This window comes from Vicugna pacos, chromosome 34 (genome assembly GCF_048564905.1).
Source record: "Vicugna pacos chromosome 34, VicPac4, whole genome shotgun sequence".
Classification (NCBI taxonomy): Eukaryota; Metazoa; Chordata; class Mammalia; order Artiodactyla; family Camelidae; genus Vicugna; species Vicugna pacos.
Genome location: NC_133020.1, coordinates 5,212,695 through 5,233,241, shown reverse-complemented (window position 1 = coordinate 5,233,241; position 20,547 = coordinate 5,212,695). Strand labels below are relative to the sequence as shown.

At 40.6% G+C, this 20,547-nt stretch overlaps 1 protein-coding gene across 2 annotated transcripts in view; it reads right to left on the bottom strand.

Annotated features, from left to right (window-relative positions):
• The window catches only part of TM7SF3 (transmembrane 7 superfamily member 3), a 31,068-nt gene that overhangs the window by 6,922 nt on the left and 3,599 nt on the right, over window positions 1–20,547 (bottom strand). Inside the window, exons 1-9 of one of the 2 annotated variants that reach the window (XM_072954185.1) lie at window positions 15,765–15,848; window positions 13,386–13,540; window positions 10,863–11,013; window positions 7,754–7,874; window positions 6,853–7,024; window positions 4,166–4,343; window positions 3,105–3,191; window positions 1,464–1,544; window positions 710–862 (exon numbers count right to left, since the gene is read on the bottom strand). In XM_072954185.1, coding sequence (XP_072810286.1) covers window positions 710–862; window positions 1,464–1,544; window positions 3,105–3,191; window positions 4,166–4,343; window positions 6,853–7,024; window positions 7,754–7,874; window positions 10,863–11,013; window positions 13,386–13,540; window positions 15,765–15,819 — 1,153 coding nt within the window. In that variant the 5' untranslated portion in view covers window positions 15,820–15,848. Of the gene's footprint in view, window positions 1–709; window positions 863–1,463; window positions 1,545–3,104; window positions 3,192–4,165; window positions 4,344–6,852; window positions 7,025–7,753; window positions 7,875–10,862; window positions 11,014–13,385; window positions 13,541–15,764; window positions 15,849–20,547 lie in introns of those variants that run through there. The other variant, XM_006199954.4, reaches the window with a different exon arrangement.

Here is a 20,547-nt window from a genome sequence, read left to right as displayed (position 1 = left end):
TAAATGGGACTCCAGGACATATGAAATTCAATTTGGTTTTCTCCTATTACGCTGTCTTTTGTCAATTTAACTATTAGAGCAGCCAAAGAACCTGGAAGGGCAGAAGGAAAATTTTTCCCCCCTACAAGAGAAAGTTAACTTACAAGTTTACTAAAAAAATCCGCAAAACCATCCCTGAGCTACAGCCCTAGGAGGACTGCAAGTCGGTGCCTTAGGAACACTCGGGGTCTAGCAACGGGTGGGAGCAGAGGCCAGGGGTATAAGAGTACACCGGGAACCAAGCATCAGGTTCCCCAACTCAGCTGCCATCAGGGCAGCATCCGAATGTATCCGTGGGATGTACTGGGCTCCTGCTGAAGAGTCACTTGAAGAAAGAGTTTCAGGGTTTTAAAAAAATAAAAAACGAAACCCACCATTGTGCCATGTATTAAGAATCCCCTCTACTTTCATTAATTCTATCTCACACACACGTTATCACAACAAACAGGTACAAAGCCACCTCCAAAGAGGTTATATAGTTCATCTTTGAAGACAGAGGGACTCTTAAGAGTACTGACTCTCCCAAAAGTGCCACATTTTCATCCCCAATGTCCAGAATTCTCCAGGAGAAGCCCTGAATCCCGGATGCAGCAGCATGCGTGGAGGGTCGAAACAGTCTTTAAAACAGTAAAACTGAACACACACAAAACATTAGTTGGGCACCTCCTACCCAGCGGAGTGAAGAAGGTCACTGACGAGACGAGGAAGCCCAGCACGAGTCCGACACACAGCAGGCAGGGCGCGAGGACCCCGAATCGCCACCACACGGCGGCCAAGAAGACCCCACCAACGCTTCCAGCGACGGCGGTCAGCGCCAGCAGGACTGCACGAGGGGAGAGGAAAACCGGGGATCAAAGGCAGCCTAGACACACGGTGCCATCACCAGAGCCAGCCTTAGCCTTTCTGTCCCTCGGGTGCCGCGAAACCAGCGTGGGAAAGCCCTCTCCAAGGAGGGAGCCTCTCGTCTGAGGCTGGAAACCCGCTGGGAAGCTACACCCCCCAAGGTCCAGCGACAGGCGGGGCCTGGCCCAACATACAGCTGGGGCTGAGGAAGAAGGGGCGACAAGCACTCCGTTCAATGAGGCAAGGAAGGAGTCGTCGTGTTGTTTTAAGGTAAAGAAAATCTTAATGTTCTGAAGCTGGAAATGTCATCTCTTCAATACGCCACACAGCTGGAACACAAGTTGATAATCAGTATGGCCCTTCGTTTCCCTAAGTACCCGAGAATTCACCACGAGGATGGAAAACCCGGAAGGGAAGGTGTGAATGAGAAGCTGAGGGAAGATGTGTCGAGCACAGGTGGCCCCTTACTTTACACACACAGGAGGACATCATTCTCAGCTCTGGGCCAACGTAGGAGAGGCAGGTGTCAACACGGCACCTTCTTTTTGAACCCTCGGTCAAGCGAGACGTTTTTCACTTACCATCGTACGTCAGAAGGGTCAGTCTTGTAATCAGTATGTAAAAGAAGAACCCCACGAAGATAAAGCCCATGAAGAATAGTTCTAGCAGGAAACACCAGGGAAGGGAAAAACAAAAGAAAACAAAACAAAAAGCCACAAGCTATGGTTAAGTAGTCCTTTTACAACGCAGCTTAAATGTCTAACCTACAAATACATGTTTAAATTCCCAGAAGGTACACATGAGGGCATTCAGAAAAGAGAAATAATTATCTAAAAGGCAGGAAAAATGTCAAAGCCATTGGGAGGATATGTTATTATTAAATGAGTATAATATTAAAGTATTAAGTGTAGGATACATTTTCTTATTTATAGCTCAATTTTAATTGATAAGGTAACTTAATTTTGTGGCTCATTTTAATATATTTGTACTTCCTCCTTAAAACAAAAATACTACTTTTGTCATTGTTTCTTTTTTTTTTAACATTTTTTATTGAGTTATAGTCATTTTACAATGTTGTGTCAAATTCCAGTGTAGAGCACAATTTTTCAGTTATACGTGAACATACACACATTCATTGTCACATTCTCTTTCGCTGTGAGCCACCACAAGATCCTGTATGTATTTCCCTGTGCTACACAATACCTTCCTTTTGTCATTGTTTCTGATCGGAATCAAATACTAAATTTCAATTCATTACATGAGCAACAATATAATTTGAAAGATTAAAAAAATATATATATATATGTAACAAAATATTCCAAAGCAAAATGTGACTTTTTGTCTTCTTTAATTCATCCTTTCCTGTTGAGGATAAACATCAATCATTGTCCTCATCCACTAAAATACCTTAGTAATACCTTTGGGATCATGCACACAGCTCAGTACTTAAATTCTGTATTACAGAATCATTCTACACTTTGAGGAATTAAATATTCTTCACGATTTTCTCAATCAAGAAAAAAAGTATAGTAATAGAGAGAGGAGTTGCTATTTCAGTTTATTAAAGCAAGTTTGAACAGTTTTTCTAAGACCAGAATTAGGTTCACTCTCCCATTGATTCTCTGATCACCCCTTGTTAATGAATTAAATAAGGATAAGGTTTTTTTTTTTTTTTAGTAATTGCAAACGTTAGTGACATAAAAGGCAGCCCAAAGAATTCAAATCAATTTAATAGCATAATATATATTCTACTCCCCACACTGGGTTTCACTGAGCAGATTGCGGAGTTCCCATATGCTGTCTGAACCTCCCAGGCCTGAGCAGACATTTCAAACTCACTGTCCACTCAGCCTTGCAGCCTAAGTTATATGAAACCCTGCCGATCACCATCAGCAAAACCCACATATATTTGGACACAGACGTCCTGATTTCTAACCTCCGTTATCTTTGGTCAACTAGCCAATCTAGCAATTGAAGAAGTTCGTGCACAAATCAAATTTTATTCTCCTCCTAATAAGAGGAGGTTGCACTCCATTGCTGAGAAAAGAAAAAATAAAAATGCAGAATAACCCAGCAGAATCTTTACTAAAGACCCCAGCCACAAATCCATAAATACAGTGGAGATAACCAGTGGCTCATGCTCCTTACAAGTCAGAAATTCCCCAAGAGCGTTTTAGAAAAAAGACCACAAGGCATGTAAACAGCTACATCAGACGAGATACCTGTTTTCCAGAATCTGTGTCCAAAGAAACAAATGAAGAGACCGAGCAGGGCAAAAAGAGTGAAGAACACTTTGGAAGACACTCTTCCTAAAAATAGTAAAAATTTAGTGAATGATACATCCAACTTGATACATTGCAGTTAATCAATACAGAGCAAAGGTTCAAGAAAAAAGCAAAGTGAACTGACAGTAATTTATTCCATACATAAACAATTTATATTACAAACACTCTTTCCACCCCTGAGGAATTATTCTAGCTGGGCAATGAATACCAGTGGCTGCTGGTATACTAAAAAGAGAAACCAGACAGTATTGCTTCCTGACGGGCATCTGCAGCATCACCTCCAACATATACCTGGCGGAAGGAGGTGGGGAAAAGAGGGAAAGGAGGAGGAGAGAGAGTGTGTCTGCAACAATCAGTTCTGCTTCTTCACAAATAGACTACAGGAGACAAAGGAGGGAGGGAAGGGTGAGAACTAAGGCTTCAAAGAGATTTAAAAGACACATCAACTAAACATAACGGTCAGACCTCATCAGAAACCTGATTGAAATAAATGAACCAAAAAACTGAAAAGCAATCAAGGCAGGCTCCCAGGTGGGGGCCTCTGCTGGCTGTCCCCTCTGCCTGCCCCACCCTCCCCCGGCCATGTGCATGGCTCCCTGCCTCTCTTGGGTCTTCACTCAAATGCTACCTGTGCAGCAGGCCTTCCCCAGCCATGCCTTCTCCAGTTCTCTTGCCCTCACTCGTTCTCTCCCTTTTCTATTTCATCTTTCCTTCTTAGCTCTCATCGCTTATCTCAGATACTGTATATTTTACAGAAGTATCTTGTCTGTCTTGTTACCATCCCCCCCTACTAAAATAGGGCAGATATGTTGTTTCTTTTGTCTGCTGCTGTAACCCAGTGCCTAAAACAGAGAGGGCAATAAAGGAAGGGCTCAGGAGATGTGTGTCGAATGAATGAATGTGACAAACGTACTTTAAAAAATTCTTAAGCTCCGTACCAGTTGATAACACCTGCAAAGCCAAAGGAGAACTGTCACCGTTTAAATCCATATACTCACCCAGGGAAGAACAATTACCCTCTGTTGTCACAAAACTGCAAGTGTACGTGTGAGCAGGAACGTAGGCAGCAGACGTATTTAGAAACGGATCCCGAACGATGACATTGTAAATGACACCTTGTCCCCGGAGGGAGGAGAAAGAAACACTTGTCTTATCATTTGCTGTTAGGGTAACCACCTGAAGCCAAAAATAAAGCGTGATTAGTTTGGATTTCAAAAAAAACAAAAACAAATTCCACAAGCTTTTCTATTATAACCGCACCTACACATGATATTAAATTCGAATATTAAAGTGTAATTCTTGTTTAAGATACACACCGACCCATCTGGCTTTGTCAAAAGACTGTCCTACACGGTCTGCACGTGCTGATATGAACCGCCTCTTACACAAAATGCATTTAAAGCTTTCGTATAGCATTAGATGTCCATAATTTAAGTAAAATGTCATATAAATAATGGGTAAATGTTCATTCGGACAAAGTAAAGTTTTTCTCATCTGCTAGGTTATAAATGACGTTAAGGGCAGGCATCTGCTTGATCTTGTTAACTAGCATCCCCTGAATACTTAGCGTGATGCTTGGCACAGAGTCAAGTGGCCAACAAAACATTAGCGATCGCTGCGAGCTACGAACCCATGTAAGCCACGTGGGCTAACATCTCAGAGAGAACTCCCGTTTGTCTTTGCCTACCAGGTTCTGAAATTAGAAAAATTACACATAGCTATGTTATGCTGTCATCTTTGGCTTCAAATATTCCCTTTGAAAGGCTGTTTTTCAGATAGGCAATACATACAATAGAAATTAAAGCCCCCCCCCTCACACATCATAGCCCTAATACACAGAGTATCAGAAGTAAATAATTAGGAGCCTCTGAGAAAACTTCTACCAATTAAAAATAGTGCTCAACCTTCAAAAACTTGTTTTCTGGGCCAAGGATTGGTCAAGCCCAATAAGAATGTGAACACTACCTCCTGCTCGCCCCAGTTTTTATTACGAGACATCCAACTTGAGAGAAACACTGAAAGAATAACAGGACGAATGCGTTACATCCCACCACTTAGACGCAACAATTGTGACTATTTCACTGCATTTGCTTTTCTGTGCCTCCCTCCTACTCCCCCACCCCTCTCTTTCTCTCTTTTAATTTTGCTGAACCATTTTAAAGTAAGTTATGGGTATTGTGACATTTCACTTGTAACTCCTTCAGCATGCGTGTCCTAACACCGTGTTTCTCAAACTTAATGGCCTGTGAGTCACTGGGGAGCTTGTTAAACACAGACTCAGGTTCTGTGGGTCAGAGGGGCCCTGAGATTCTGCTTTTCTGAGACTCTCCCAGGTGATGCACTGCTGTGCACAGATCTGCCACACCTTGAGGAGCAAGGTGCTAAGCACAAACATACTCCCCTATATGCCCACAATGCCTTAGCTCACCTAAGAAAATTAATAATTTCTTATTATCTAATACAGAGTCCATATTCAAATTTTCCTTAATGTCTTTTATAGGTTTTTTCTCCCCTTCAACCAAGATCCAGCCAAGTTTCATGCATGGTGTTTATCTCCAGTCTCTGTAGTCTAGAATAATCCTTCCCACCACCCTTCTCCCACCTGCCCAGCGTCTTCTGAGAGATGAAGGAAGTCATTTGATAGAACAGATAGTTTTTTGGTACAGGGCTCGCTCTCAGCACGAGGCAATGACGACCCAGGTGGCAGAGTAACGAAACCAGACCTTGCTCTGAGAGAGACTGGGCCCCTGGGCTAAGCATACACACCTTGTTTTAGTCACTTCTTTCTATGTAACCTGGTCATCGACAACCTCCTGGGAAGATCAGAGCAGTCCAGAGAAACGCTATGCATCGACCATTAGACTAAAGGATGACCTGGATATTAGACTGGCGTATCAAGCATCTTTTAAGACATAAAGATAAAACCTTGCCCTCCAAATACGGACCTAGAGCATGAGTCTCAAATTTTTAAGTGCATAGGAATCCCCTGGGGAATCTCATTAGCTGCAGATTCTGCTTTAGCAGGTCTGGGGTGGAGTCTTGAGTCTGCAACTCTAACAGACTCCCAGGTGAAGCCAATGCTGCTGGCTTGTACCCCACACTTGGAGGAGCAAGAGTTTTCAGGGCTTAAAAAATTCGGAGAAAATTTTTGCTCCAAGTTGGAGACTTTGGGTTTAAACATTAATGATAATGTGTATATCCATAAATAGTTTCAGGTTATTTTTTTCTCGAAACACTATATAACCTTTATACTTGTCAAAAGTTTTCATCTGTTACGGGAGTATGTAGAAAACCACCACCCACTTCCATCCATAGCTCAAGATTACCAGGTCATACATGTGGCTGTAACTAAAACATAACAAGGCGGAGGGTACAGCTCAGTGGTAGAGCACATGCTTAGAATCACAAAGTCCTGGGTTCAATCCCCAGGACCTCCACTTAAAAAAAAAAAAAAAAGGTAAAACATAATATAATTTACATGCATCTCCTCAAAAAGTCAGCATGATTTTGAACTATCACTAGCAATGACGCCCAAAATGATAACAAAATAAAAGACAATGAAGTGAGAATCCCAGAAAGGCCCAGAAAACAGCACACACACAAAAGCTCCAGGTAGCTTCTCCCCTGCTCAACTCTTACAAAAGTATCAGGATCTGGCCACGCAAAGGAGGGGAATCAGATTTACCTTGACAGCACTGGCCTTCACCTGCGGCACCTCGGCCATCCTCTGCAGGTGCGTGAGCAGCGCCTCCTCGGTGAGGTCGTTCTCGGGCAGAAAATACTGGTAGACGTCGTACTGCAGCCTCCACCTGGAGCCCTGGCCCGTCTGGATGTCACACGGCGGAGGGTCCGCGCCTCTAAAGTCAACCAACAAAACTGAGCATCACTCTCGTGCGGGGCAAGTCTCATCTATGGGAAGGAACCAAAAGCTCAAACGTCACACTTCTGCGACAACAATTCCAAGTGTGGCATCGGGAAGAAAAGAGAGGTTGTACAGTTAAATAACCAGACGTGCCTGTCGGGCAGGCCGAGCGGATGGCCAGCTTTGCCATTTGTTAGCTGTGTGCCCACGGGCAAGTTCCTTAACCTCAACAACCCTTGGGGATCCTTTCTGGAAAATAAGAACAACAGCCTCTTCTTCGTAACATCCTTAGGATTAAATGACAAAGAACAGACAGCACCCGGCACTGGAAGATGCCCGGGGGCATTTAAGTGCTGCTCAAATGTCGGCGATCATCACCGTTAAAGTAGAAACTAGGGCAGACTTTTCATTAAAATAATAAAATCCTCACAAACATGTAAGAGTGTTTCATGCCTCCAGAATGCTTTCCATATGTAAAACTCTTTGCGAAAAAAACTGAGATGTACTTCTAAGCTCCTAATAAAGACTCAACATCTGGCTCTTTGTAAGAATGGGAGGAAACAACATTCATTGTAAAGGACAGCTCCAGTGCTAGCAAGAAAGCTTAAATTACTTCCATTCCAAACAAAAACATGAGACAATTCAATTTTACTAAAGAGAGCTACTGATTTTGAAACCTACACAACAGCTAAAAGCAGTTTCAGGAGATGGGAGACAGACGTACCTCGCATAGCCTAGGTTTGCTGGGGCGAATTTGATAGTTGTTTCAAAGAAATTATACTCCAAATAAATGTTGGGATCGATATCTAAATCAAACTCCAAATTACAGCCTCCGGGGATAGGATCTGGATGGAAAATAAGAAAGTCACTTAACACAGAATTATTATTTGGTGGGGGGGTGTAGGGGGGAGTGGTAGTTAGGTTTATTTATTTATTTAGAGGAGGTACTGGGGATTGAACCCAGGACCTTATGCATGCTAAGCATGCGCTCTACCACATGAGCTACACCCTCCTCTTAACACAGAATTCTTATATATGCAAATCATATGCACATAAACAGAACCCACTCTCACAAGAACTCACAATACAGAAGTTAAGTAGAGAGCTTCTAGTTTTGCGCTACCTCATGGACCAAGGGGAACATTAACTGAGATTACAGGCCATAGAGCAGGGGTTAGCAGATCTTTTCTGTCAAGGGCCAGATGGTAAATATTTTAGGCTTTTTGGACTTGATGGTGTCTGTGGCAGCTACTCAACCCTGCCCCTGTGGCAGGAAAGTATCCACAGATGATAGTAAACGAATGGACGGTGTTCTAGTAAGACTTGACGTGCAGAACAGGCAGCGAGCTGGATTTGGCTTGTGGTCTGCAGTTTGCCAACCTCTGCTCTAGAGTCAAGAAAGTCAGCATAGACAGAGATTCTTAAGCTGGGGGGTCCAAGAATGGGCTTCAGGGGCTCCGTGCACACTCTGAAATTGCATGCCAAATGCTGAATGTGTGCATTTCCTAGAGGGCGAAATTTTTAATATATAAAAGAAAAGTGTCCACTCTCCATCTGACCCTTTCAACAGGGAGAAAGATGGTGTTATCCTCACCACTGGAAGAGTCTCTGTGTATATATAAAAGAGTAAAAATAAAAGACCTCAAGAACCCCAAGACCATGTATTGGAATAGCATGTGTATGTTTAACCAAACACAAAATACATTTGGGATATTTAATTTACACTAACAGTGTGCTCAAAACAGCTCTTCTTTTCTTATTAGAAATCCCATTTATGACTTTCAAGCATGACAAAACTTAAATCATTTGACATTCGTTCAACTCCAAGCCTGGTGGACTCAAGTGGAGAGGCTGACAGAAGACAGAACAAGGTAAACCAATTTAAAGACTTTTTAAGAGCTCAACTTCATACACTCATCTAATCACTCCCACGGTGGGGTCTCAGATTCCATAAACTGTTGGAATTCTGCAGATCGGGAATAGAGACACCCAGAGTGCACAGGTTTCAGTATCACGGGGAATCTTTCTCAGGATTCTGTGCTCCTCTCTCACAGTCTCCTTTGCCCGCATTTACCAATATTTACCACACCTGGGAGAAGGATATGTGTTGTAACTGACGTGCCACTGTTCATAGATTTCCTTTGTACATGGACCTCAGTGGAAGTTTGAAGTATAGTGGCTTTTTGTAACTCAGGTAATTACCCTTCTGCTACAGATGACATTATCTTTCTTCAACTCCAACCACTTTTTGGATTCTACCTCCTTTACCAGCGATTGCTCCCTCCCCTTTCCTTTACCACCAAACTTTAAGAGTATGCAAATTTCCTCATCTCACCTTCACCCCTCAATTGTGATTATGTAGTTTGCATCCTCGCTGTGCCACAAAAATGATGCTCACTCAAGGCCACCGCTGACTCTGGATCGTGCTAGCACACGGACACTTTCAGTCACCTCTCCTGACCTCTCTGCAATGTACTATTTACCACTCCTACTTCATGCAGGACAGCCAGGCTCTTCTCTTATCTCCCTGTCTACTTCTCAGTCTTACGATTATTCTTCAGCAGTTAGCATCCCCCAGAAGCAGTGCCTGGCACGTGGTAGGCACGATTCAGTTATCTGCTATTATTTCCCCCCTAAATCTCTATGTTTATGCCTGGACAATCTCACTCACTTTCGTGGCTTTTACTAATAGCTATTCAGTTGGCTATCGAACCCCATTCCTCCACTCCAGGCCCTTAAACTGGCTACCACCCATGCCCATTCAGATATCCTACAAGCAGCTCAGGTGCATTGTGTCCCAAACTTATGTCACTATCTACCCCACTCCAACCGCTTAAAACATCCAGCACCACCACAACCCTATCTCCACAGCTATTCTGCATCACTATTTCCCAGCTGCACAAATGGGACGTCCACACTCCCCACTTTCACAATCCATAACCACTGGTCATTATGTCCTTTCAAGTCTACCTTCCAAACACCTCAAATCCATCCACTTCCCTATCCCCAACTCTTGGCCTCTATTCAGATTCTCATTTCTCACTTTGAGTCCTGAACACTGTGCTGTCTTGACTCTGCTATGCCCTCTCTGATCCACTCCCTCCACTGCTTCTAGAGTTCACCTTCCAAGAGGTGAAATGCATCGATCACATCACTCCTTCACTTAGAAACACTCTACGCTTCCTCAGAAGCGACCTCAGAATAGAGAGCAAACCTCACATTGAATACAAGGCCCCTCACACTCTGGCTCCAGCCATATCCACTATTCACCATTCTCCAAATATCCCAATCTTCTTCTATGCCCCCCTCTGCCTAGAATAACCACCTAATGTGTTAAGGATCATGTCCTGTCTTTCTGTGTCTTCTCTTTCTATTACAGGTTCCCCAAGGGCCACCTAAATGTTTTCCAAATGAATAAATGTGTCCCTACCAGGGCTTTCAAGCATCACACTAACTGTCTGTCTCCCCTGCTCTTAAAATGTTTCTGATTCAACATATTATACTCATAATAATTATGTTTAATAGGATTATAGCTTCCCCTAAATTTTCATGAACAAGTCCTGCCTTCTGGAGAGTAACAGGGAGTCAAAGATAGACAAGTTAATGTTAACCACTATATATAAAAGTAGATAAAAAAACAAATTTCTTCTGTATAGCACAGGGAACTGTATATTCAGTATCTTGTAATAACGTTTAATGAAAAAGAATATCAAAATGAATATATGTATGTATATTCATGATTGGGACATTATGCTGTACACCAGAAATTGACACATTGTAATTGACTATACTTCAATCAAGAAATAAAAAAAAGAAGAAGAAAGACTAGTTACCTCTTTCTGAGTAGGAGAGTGGGATGGCCACATTCTGGACAGGCTTAGCATCTAAAGTCGCCAAGTGCCAAGTGCACATACTCTGCTCTGGTCTAAGAATGAAAACCAGTCCTTTGTCAGTGCCTGTTCCCGAGGCATTGGGAAGGAGAGTCTGCCAGGAGAACAGAACAGTCATCATGAATTGGGAGCTTTTACAGTCCAGAGCTGACCTAGTGTGCATGCCCTGTTCCAAATCTTCTCAAAACAAAAAGGAATAAAAACAGACCTTCCTTAAACAATGAAAGAATTCTCTACACCTCTATGCACTCATACGTACACATGGAGAGCACTAGTTAACATATATGCTCTTTGATCAGGAATGGCAGATACACAGCAAAATCCCCAAGTTTTTTAAACTCTTGCATTAGGATTTACTACGTCAAGTACTAAGACTACTGTGGGAAGGGCTATCGTGTGAATGACAAACCTGAAACAATTTAGTAACGAGTCTAATGGCCTTTGCTCAAGAGGAAACTCCCCACGGGATGGGGGAGGATGATGCCTCGTGAGCCGTGGAGCACTGTTCCCAAGGAATCTGGGGCATGAACTAGTTTTATAGACATCAGAAGGGCATGATTGGCTAGGAGGCTGGAAATTTCCTCAGAAGGGGAGCAGGTCCTGATTTCTAGGGTGAGGTGACCTTGCTGAACTGAGTTGGAGGATGGTGATTGGTTAGGTTTTCTTGACAGAGGTTCCCTGTAAATGCAGGCTGACTTAGATTTGGATTTGGGATGTGGGCCAGGCCACCAGGCCAGCCTCCGTCTGTGGTCCTGATATACAAACTAACTTGACCAATACCAAGACGAAAGTCTGAGCTCTGCCCCCAAGGAGTTCAGTTTTTGGAAAGCTTTTTTAAAAAATTTGAGTTGTGATTGACATAAACCTCATATAAAGTATACAAGTAAGTTTTGATCAACGTAGACTCCTGTAACACCATCACCTCAACCAGGACAGTCAACATGCACATCTCCTTCTTTGTGCCCTGCTCTTACCCTTCCTCACGCCCCCTCCACTCTCCCATCCCCTGCCTCCACCTGCTTGGAAAGCTGAGTGGATAACAACACACTAAATTAAGAGGCAGTAGATTCAGAGTGCTTTCTTAGAGTGAAGGAAATGGGAAGAAACAATTGCCAGATGGGTTTCGGTTTGACAAGCATAAGAGAGAATGACCCAAATACTAACTGAGGAACTACAGGGTCAGCGGTTTCAGTGAACCCACTGCTAAGATGACCCAGAAACCCCAAAGTGCCACACTTCACCAAGATGTCTCCACAGAAACAGCTCTCTTCACACAGACCGCTCACTTCCAGGGCCACGTGCGCCTCTCGTTACCATCGTCTCAGTGGTATAAATACGGCGGGAACTAAAGGCAGCCCAGGAAGGAACGTGACTAGGGTTGAGGATAACTAAGACCCTATCTGCATGAAAACTGAAGCCCAAGAGGCTGTTCATCCAGGCCACTTTTGTCACATTAGTTATACTGACATCCCTTTATCCAAGCTCCGTGTCCTCAAATGCAAAAACAGGCATTAGAACTACTTTGTTGAGCTGTTGTGAGAATTACATTAACTATATTGAAAATTAAATGCAAGGGTTCCTCATAGGAGCTCCAGTGAGTTTCCAGAGGTGCCCATGAAATAACACAGGTGTAGCCATGCATTTTGCCAGGTGGAGAGTCCAGAGATTTCAACAGATTCCAAGTCTATGGCCCCAGGAGCATAAGGCATTTATATTTATTGCATGCCTACTGTGTGCCACCACTGGCCTAGCACACAGTAGGCATGCCATAAATACAAATGCCTTTTTTCTCCATTCTTTCTCTTCCTTCAAATGTTGTCTTTGTTGTGATGTTGTTAAGAAAGAAATCATCTATGTGCCATCTATGTTTCCTATGTAACAGCCTGAATAGAAAATTTCCCTTTGAATTTAGAGCCAGAAAAAACTTGGCTTCTCCTGAAGAACTGGTATGTTTCTTCCTTGTAAGAAAGTTATGGGATTCAACATGCTTTGATTTCTGTTCTGGCTGCAAAGAACTCTGGCAAAATCAACTATGGGTCATAGACACTGTTATCTCTTCAATTAACGTAATTTATTCCTTCCTCTCTTTCTCGATCAAATTCTGCCATTTCTGGTCTATGAAGACACTACACACACACTCGCACAGTTTCAAAATCTCTGTGGTAGAGGCAGAAAGGCAGGAGTGAAAAAATACAAAATATTTAGTTTGAAAGATACTATAACCAATGCCCATAAAATATATACCCATTGGACTAAGGCAGCTTTGTTTAGCAAATTCCAGAGTATCAGAAGGTAGGCTTTGGACAAATAAAAAGCACAACTTCATGCAGAATGAAATTCATTTATTAGTCTAAGGGGTCATGTAGACTAAACAGAAACAGATTTGTTAAAAAAAAAAAATTCACACTGAAGACAAGCTCCCAAAATGTGGAAATGGCTTTTACAGAAATAATTCTCTGCACTTACCTCAGAAAAAGAAATTGTTGTATTCTGATACTGTGAGTGTATCTGGAAAATGAGAAAAGTCACATTGCTGGAAATATGACGCAAGATAGCTTCCTCTGGAGAGGGCCTTTTGAGTGTGAAATATCTAAATTTTCCCACAGAAAATTCAAGAAGACCTACAATGGGAGAAATGTTTCATTGTAACATTTGTACCTCTAAGAGCGATTTGTAGAAATTACATACTTAAATATACACGCAGGGCTAATTTAATCCTCAGAAAAACCCGTTGAGATTAATATTATTATTACTGACCCCACTTCACTGAGGGGGACAATGGAGCTTAAAAGGGGTGACACAGCCCACCCAGGGTGACTGGGTGGAGCTAAGAACTGAAATGGAAAAAAGGTTATTTCCAAAGATGCGAACAATACTTAACATCCTGAGGATGCTCAAGGACCCGGGCTCCCAGAGCCCAGCCCATCTGGTAGCAGCAATAACGTCTCCATTCGGAACAGGGTCTCTGAATTTAAGGATTAGTAACCCTGATACGCTACTAACAATCATGAGTGAGCAACAATTTCATACTGCACAGCACAAGGAACTAGATTCAATATCTTGTAGTAACATGGTTAAAAATGACATGAGAACGAACATATATATATGTTTTCATATGACGGAAGCATTGTGCTGTACACCAGAAATTGACACAACACTGTAAACTGACTATACTTCAACAAAAATATATTAAAAAAAAACCAATAAAAAAAAAAAACAATCGTGAATCCATTGGTATGAGAGAACATGACGATCTAGTGATTTGTGAAGTCAGCCCAGCTGGAGAAACCCAGCTAGCTTCAGTTTGATCCCACCACTTACTAGCTGTGTGATCTTAGGCGAGTTACTTAATTCCCTTAAACCTGCACTTCTCCATCTGTCAAATGGGACTATGTTACCAGGCTTGCAGGGAAGGTGCCTCAACATGGTCAAAAAATGTCTGCTGAGTGCCCACACCGGGTATTTCATATACAGTCTTGAACCACAGGGCCTTCTGCAAGAAGGAGTTGTTTGTTCGTTTGTTTAAGGATTGAGTTCAGAGTCCACACAACAGACAGGCTGTAACAACAGCTTTCTGACACCTCGCTAGGTCTTTCCTGTCTGTCTACTCACCTCCACTGCCTGCTTGTGTTTCACTCCCTCCCTCTGTGCCTGTCTCCCAGCTGCACACCCCTTCTTTCTTTTTCTGCCCTAATTCTCAAAGAATCCACTACAGAGGTTTGCTCTGACTTCTGTGTGGTTCTGGGTTCCCATCTCAGCCCCGCCCTATGGTCAGTGTATCTCTGCACATGGAGCAGCATAAGCAGTCTTGGGGGTTCAAGAAAAGAAAGATTTCAATCTAAAATAGATGCAAAGGAGTTGATAAGGTAAAGGTTACTGTCACCAGAGTCCCACAGTGGAAAGATCATGTTCTATCTTAGAAGAAAATTAAAGTCAGTGGGAACTAAAAAAACATTCCAGACTAAATAACTTCCCAAATCATTCTTATGCACAGTTTCCCAAGAAGGCTAAATTTTTTCAACACTGTTTTCATTGTTAACACATGCACTCCACCTGGACGACTGGGAAAAAAAAAAAAGACCATCAAGAAAGGCTAACCAAGAAAACTAACCTGAACATATAAATAATGTTAGGGCTAGAACAAAGGTTCACAAATGTTCCCCAAACTCCATGATGTTATTATAGTACCTTCATGATTAATTTAATTTTTAAGTGATGATAGAAAAAAAGGTTATCTGTGGTTATAATTTAACTTCTAAAAATCCAGAGACAATTTTAATAGATGGCAGTGATGAATGAAGTATTTCTTATTTATATAAATAGAGAGACATTTTTAAACTTTTATGTGGGACCGAACTCCAGCCCAAAAAGAGGTAAAAATATTAAAGAGTGGCTAATAGAATCTATGGAAGTCTGGAAAATGTAGAGAGTTTTCTGGGTTTTTTCAAAGGGAAATAAGGAAAACATTTTAACATTCCCAAGTCTTCCCATCATCACGATGACTTTATTAGGAAACCAAATTATACATAAAACTAAGTGGGTCTCAGTAGATGGCACTAAAAACCATTCATGTTTTGCACTTTAATTTTGGTCCCATCTTTTCTCAGTCTTCCAAGTCTCAAAACCATCCACAAATTCTAGTCTGTCAAACTAAGAGCAGTATCAGTTTATTTTCCTAGGAATTAATTGGATTTCCATCCTTTAACTGTCCAAAGCACTCAGCTCACTTACCAGCCTGCCTTTTCTAGTTATATTCTCAGTTTTTCTGTTTTTTTTTTTCAGTCCCTCCCCCATTTCCTTTGACATTTGACATTTCATTTGACAAACATTTATTTTAATACTTACGGACTAGTTGCTCTGCCTGGGTATTGTGACCAAACCTGATGTAAGTAAAATTCATAAAGGTTATGATTACTTATCACTTAAATTTGCCCTTAAGCCTATCTTGGAAAAAAAAATGTTTTGATAATCCTTATCAATACATGGGCTCTGAATTAAACTACTACCTGGAATCTTTACAAGCCCTGGAAGAGACTAAAGCTATCAACTAGTGAAGCCTTGGTTTTACCAAGTGTGACAGATTAACCTTACCTTATTCCGTCACACAAGGGTGAAGATAAATCACAACTCAGAAACGCCTGGAGAACCAAAACTTTCAGTGATTTAAGACAGGGCCATAGAAATGAAAACATATTACTAAACAACTGGTAACTTAAAATAAGCAGGGGTATCAAAAGTAGGCATTCCTGGGAATGTATGTTAAATGATTTTTCTCTTCTTTGCACATTTCATTGTTTATCAAATTTCCATAGCGATCACAAGGTGTTCTCATCAGAAAGAAAATGCACAATTTGAAAAAAATCCTCCATCCTTGATGGTACTCAAAACCTGGGTTCCACCTCAACTCTTCATCGGAAGTTTATCAAACAGGGACACACCCACCCTAGACAAAATGGTGACACTCTCAACATTTCTGTCACCTGTTTTGTTTTTCCCTTAAAATGGTAATATTTTTCCAGATCATATATAAGCCATATTAAAAAAAAAAAAAGGCAAGAAATGTATAGAAAGTAAATTCCTGCAGCAAGTACACTATACAGAAATAATCACTATTCACAGTCTGGTATAGCAGGATTTAGGCAGATATCAGCATGAGTATTTCTACACAGATGCATAAAGAAAGACACAAACATGTTTGGGCTAGCCCATTTACTAGACCTTCGGTATCCTTCCACATCAACACAGATAATCCTAGTTTTACCATTTGAAAAGCTATATAATATTCCATTCTGTGTAATCATGATTATTCAACCAGTCCCCTACTGATGAACATATAGGCTGTTACCATTTCAGCATGAATAAAAAATAAGAAATAAAATAGTTCTATTTTGTGAAAGAGTATTCTAGAAAGCATATATATATATATATACATATATATATATATATATATATATAAAATATATCTGGCAATAAACCTGTCTGAGATGGTTTTTGCTGTGACAGTGTAACAGACCAGCTTTGATCTTAAATGGTTAAAATACTTAACAAGTCCTGTTGTAAGAAAATCAGAAATGAAAACAAATAGCTTCTGGGAGAATACATAATGATCAGGACCAAAAAATTAGTCCCTGCTTCTGACTCCAAGAAGAACACCTGGCATTTCAGAAGGTTACAACTTTCATCTATTACTTCCCAGATTTCCAAAAGCTTCCAAAAAGAGGATGAAGCCTCACCAACCCTCCTTCTCCAGTCAAAAGTCTGTAGCAAGAATTAGGCAGAAGCCAGGTAATAAACAAGAGACACACTGTGCACATTACTCTAAAAACTGATTGCTTGACCAAATTAGTAGGAGCATTAAAAGCAAATACCTCTAGGGGTATATTTTAAATGATTTTTTCTTTTCTTTACACATTTCTTTAATTTTCATCTTTTCTGTCTGTGCTCACAAGGTGTTCTTATTAGAAAGAAATTCTGATACAGTGGTCATCCGCCTTGGTTGTGCATTACAATTATCTGAAGATGCTTTGTAAAAAATACTATTGCTTGGGCCCCTCTCCTGACCAGTTAAATAAAAGTCCCTGGGGTTAGGGTCCAAGTATCAATTAAAAAACAAATACTTATTAAAATAACACGCACACAATGAGGTGCAGAAGTTCACGCTGCCAGGTTAAGAAACAGCAAGCATTTCCGAGGTCTCCTAGGGACCCCTTCCAATCACCAACTCTTCCCTCCTTCCTCCTCCCCAGAGGTAACCCCTTTCCTAACTTCTAACACCACAGATGCACGCAGTATGTTTTTTTATTTTTTTGGACATCTAATTAAATGAAATCATATAGCATGAATTCTTTTGTGTCTAGCCTTTTAAAAATCAACATGTTTGCAAGATTCATCCCCGCTGCTATAGTAATTATTATTCAATTTCATTACTATATACGTCATGAAATAAGTATACCATAATTTATCTATCTATTCTACTGTTAATGCACATTTGGATTATTTCTAGTTTGGAGTTATCATGAATAACTCCATTCCGGTATTTTTTTGTACGTCTTTTGGTGCATATATACACATTTCTATTGGGTAAACTTATCAGTAGAAATTATCAAGTAACAGGGTAAACCTGTGTTCAGTTTTAGCAGCTACTCCCAAATAGTTACCTACAGGGTTTTGCCAATTTATACCCCTATCAACTCATGAGAAAGTAGTCCAGTTACCCAACTGTCTCACCAACACTGGGTATGAACATTCTGTTTTATTTAATGGCAATTTAAATATCCTCTTTGTGAAAGGATCTGTTTCAGTCTTTTGCCCACTTTAAAAATTGGATTATCTGTCCTTATTGAATTTTAGGAATTCTTCAGATATCACTGATACCAGTATTCTGCCAGATATACATTACAAATATCTTCTCCCACTCTTCACAGCTTGTTTTTCACTCTCTTCTTACCTTGAGTTTAACAGAAGCTTAAGGGTGTTTTTAATTATTAAAGTATAGGTGATTTACAATGTGGTGTTAGTTTCAGATGGACAGCATGGTGATTCAGTTATACACACATACATATGTATTTTTTTCCCTTTGTCAGATTCTTTTCTATTACAGATTATTACAAGATATTTAGAATATAGATCCCTATGCTATATGGTAGGTCCTTGTTGTCTATTTTATATATAGTAGTGTGTCTCTCTTAATCCCAAACCCCTAATTTATCCCCACCCCCTTCCCCTTTGGTAACCATAAATTTGTTTTCTATAAGTCTGTTTCTGTTTTGTAAATAAGTTCATTTGTATCATTTCTTTTAGCTTCCACATTTAAGTGATACCTGTCTTACTTCACTTAGTATGATCTCTTAAGTCCATCCATGTTGCTGCAAATGGCATTATTTCATTCTTTGTCATGGCTAAGTAATACTTCATTGCATATATATGTGTGTGTGTGTACATACATACATATATACACACATACACACACCACATCTTCTTTATCCATTCATCTGTTGATGGACATTTAGGTTGCTTCCATATCTTGAATATTGTAAATAGTGTTATGAACCTGAGGTTCATGCATTACTTTGAGTTAAGAGCTTTCTCCAGTTATACGCCCAGGAATGGGATTGCTGGATCATATGGTAACTTTATTTTCAGTTTTTAAAGAAACCTCTATACTGTTCTCCATACTGGCTGCATCAACTTATATTCTGACCAATAGCATAGGAGGGACTACACCATTCCCCACACCCTCTCCAGCATTTATTATTTGTAGATTTTTGATGATGGCCTCTGACCAGTATGAGGTGATACCTTAAGGTAGCTTTGTATTTCTCTAATAATTAGCAATGTGGAACACCTCTTCATGTGCCTGTTGGCCATCTGTATGTCTTCTTTGGTGAAATGTCTGTTCAGGGTTTCTGCACATTTTTTAATTGGTTTTTTTTTTTTTTCTGATATTGAGTTGTTTGAATATTTTGGAAATTAAGCCCTTGTCAATCACATCGTTTGCAAATATTTTCTCCCATCCCATAGGTTGTATTTTCATTCTATTTATGGTTTCCTTTGTTGTGCAAAAGCTTTTAAGTTTGATCAGATCCCATTTGTTTATTTTTGCTTTTGTTCCTATTGCCTTAAGAGACTGACATTCTCTGTATGTCAGACAATGTCCTGCCTCTGCTCTCTGCTAGGAGTTTATGGTATCATGTTTTGCATTTAAGTCTTTAAGCCATTTTGGGTTTATTTTTGTGTGTGGGTGTGTGTGTGGGTGTGTTCCAACGTCACTGATTTACACGCAGCTGTCCAGCTTTCCCAACACCACTAACGGAAAAGGCTGTCTCTTCTCCACTGTATATTCTTGCCTCCTTTGTCAAAGATTAATTGACCGTAGGTCAGTGGGTTTATTTCTGAGCTCTCTATTCTGTTCCACTGATGATCCGTAAGTCTGCTTTTTTGTCCCAATACCATGCTATTTTAATCACTGTAGCTCTGTAGTATTGTCTGAAGTCTGGGAGGGTTATGCCTCAGGCTTTGTTCTTTTTCCTCAGGATTGCTTGGGCAATTCTGGGTCTTTTGTGGTTTCATGTAAATTTTAGGATTATTTGTTCTAGTTCTGTAAAAAATGTCCTGGGCATCCTGCAGACATAGTAGCCTTTACTGAAAACCGTTTCCCCACCGCTCGGCAATACCACCTTTCACGTAAGTGACCACATGTGAGGGTTTGTTTCTGAAACCTTAACAGTCTTCCATTAGCGTACTGTTTATCCTAACACCAACACACTGTCTTAATTTCTGCTCCAAATCTCTTCTTCCTCTTCAAGACTACTTTGACTATTTTTGGTTCTTTCTCATCTCGGTATAAATTTTAGAAAGCAGCGTGTGAAATTCCACAAAAACAGCCTGCTGGGATTTGATCGGATGGCACTGAATGTATTAATTTAGGGAGAAATGACACCTTTATAATACAGAATTTTTCTAATCTATGGATTCGAGATATCCCTCTATTTATTCAGTTTCTCAGTTTATCTCAAGAATGTTGCCTTGTTTTCTCTGAAAAGATCGTTACGTATTCCCGTTATCATTAACCCTAAATAGTTCATGCTTCCTGACAGTACTGTACATCTACTTCTTCTTTCAAATTTCA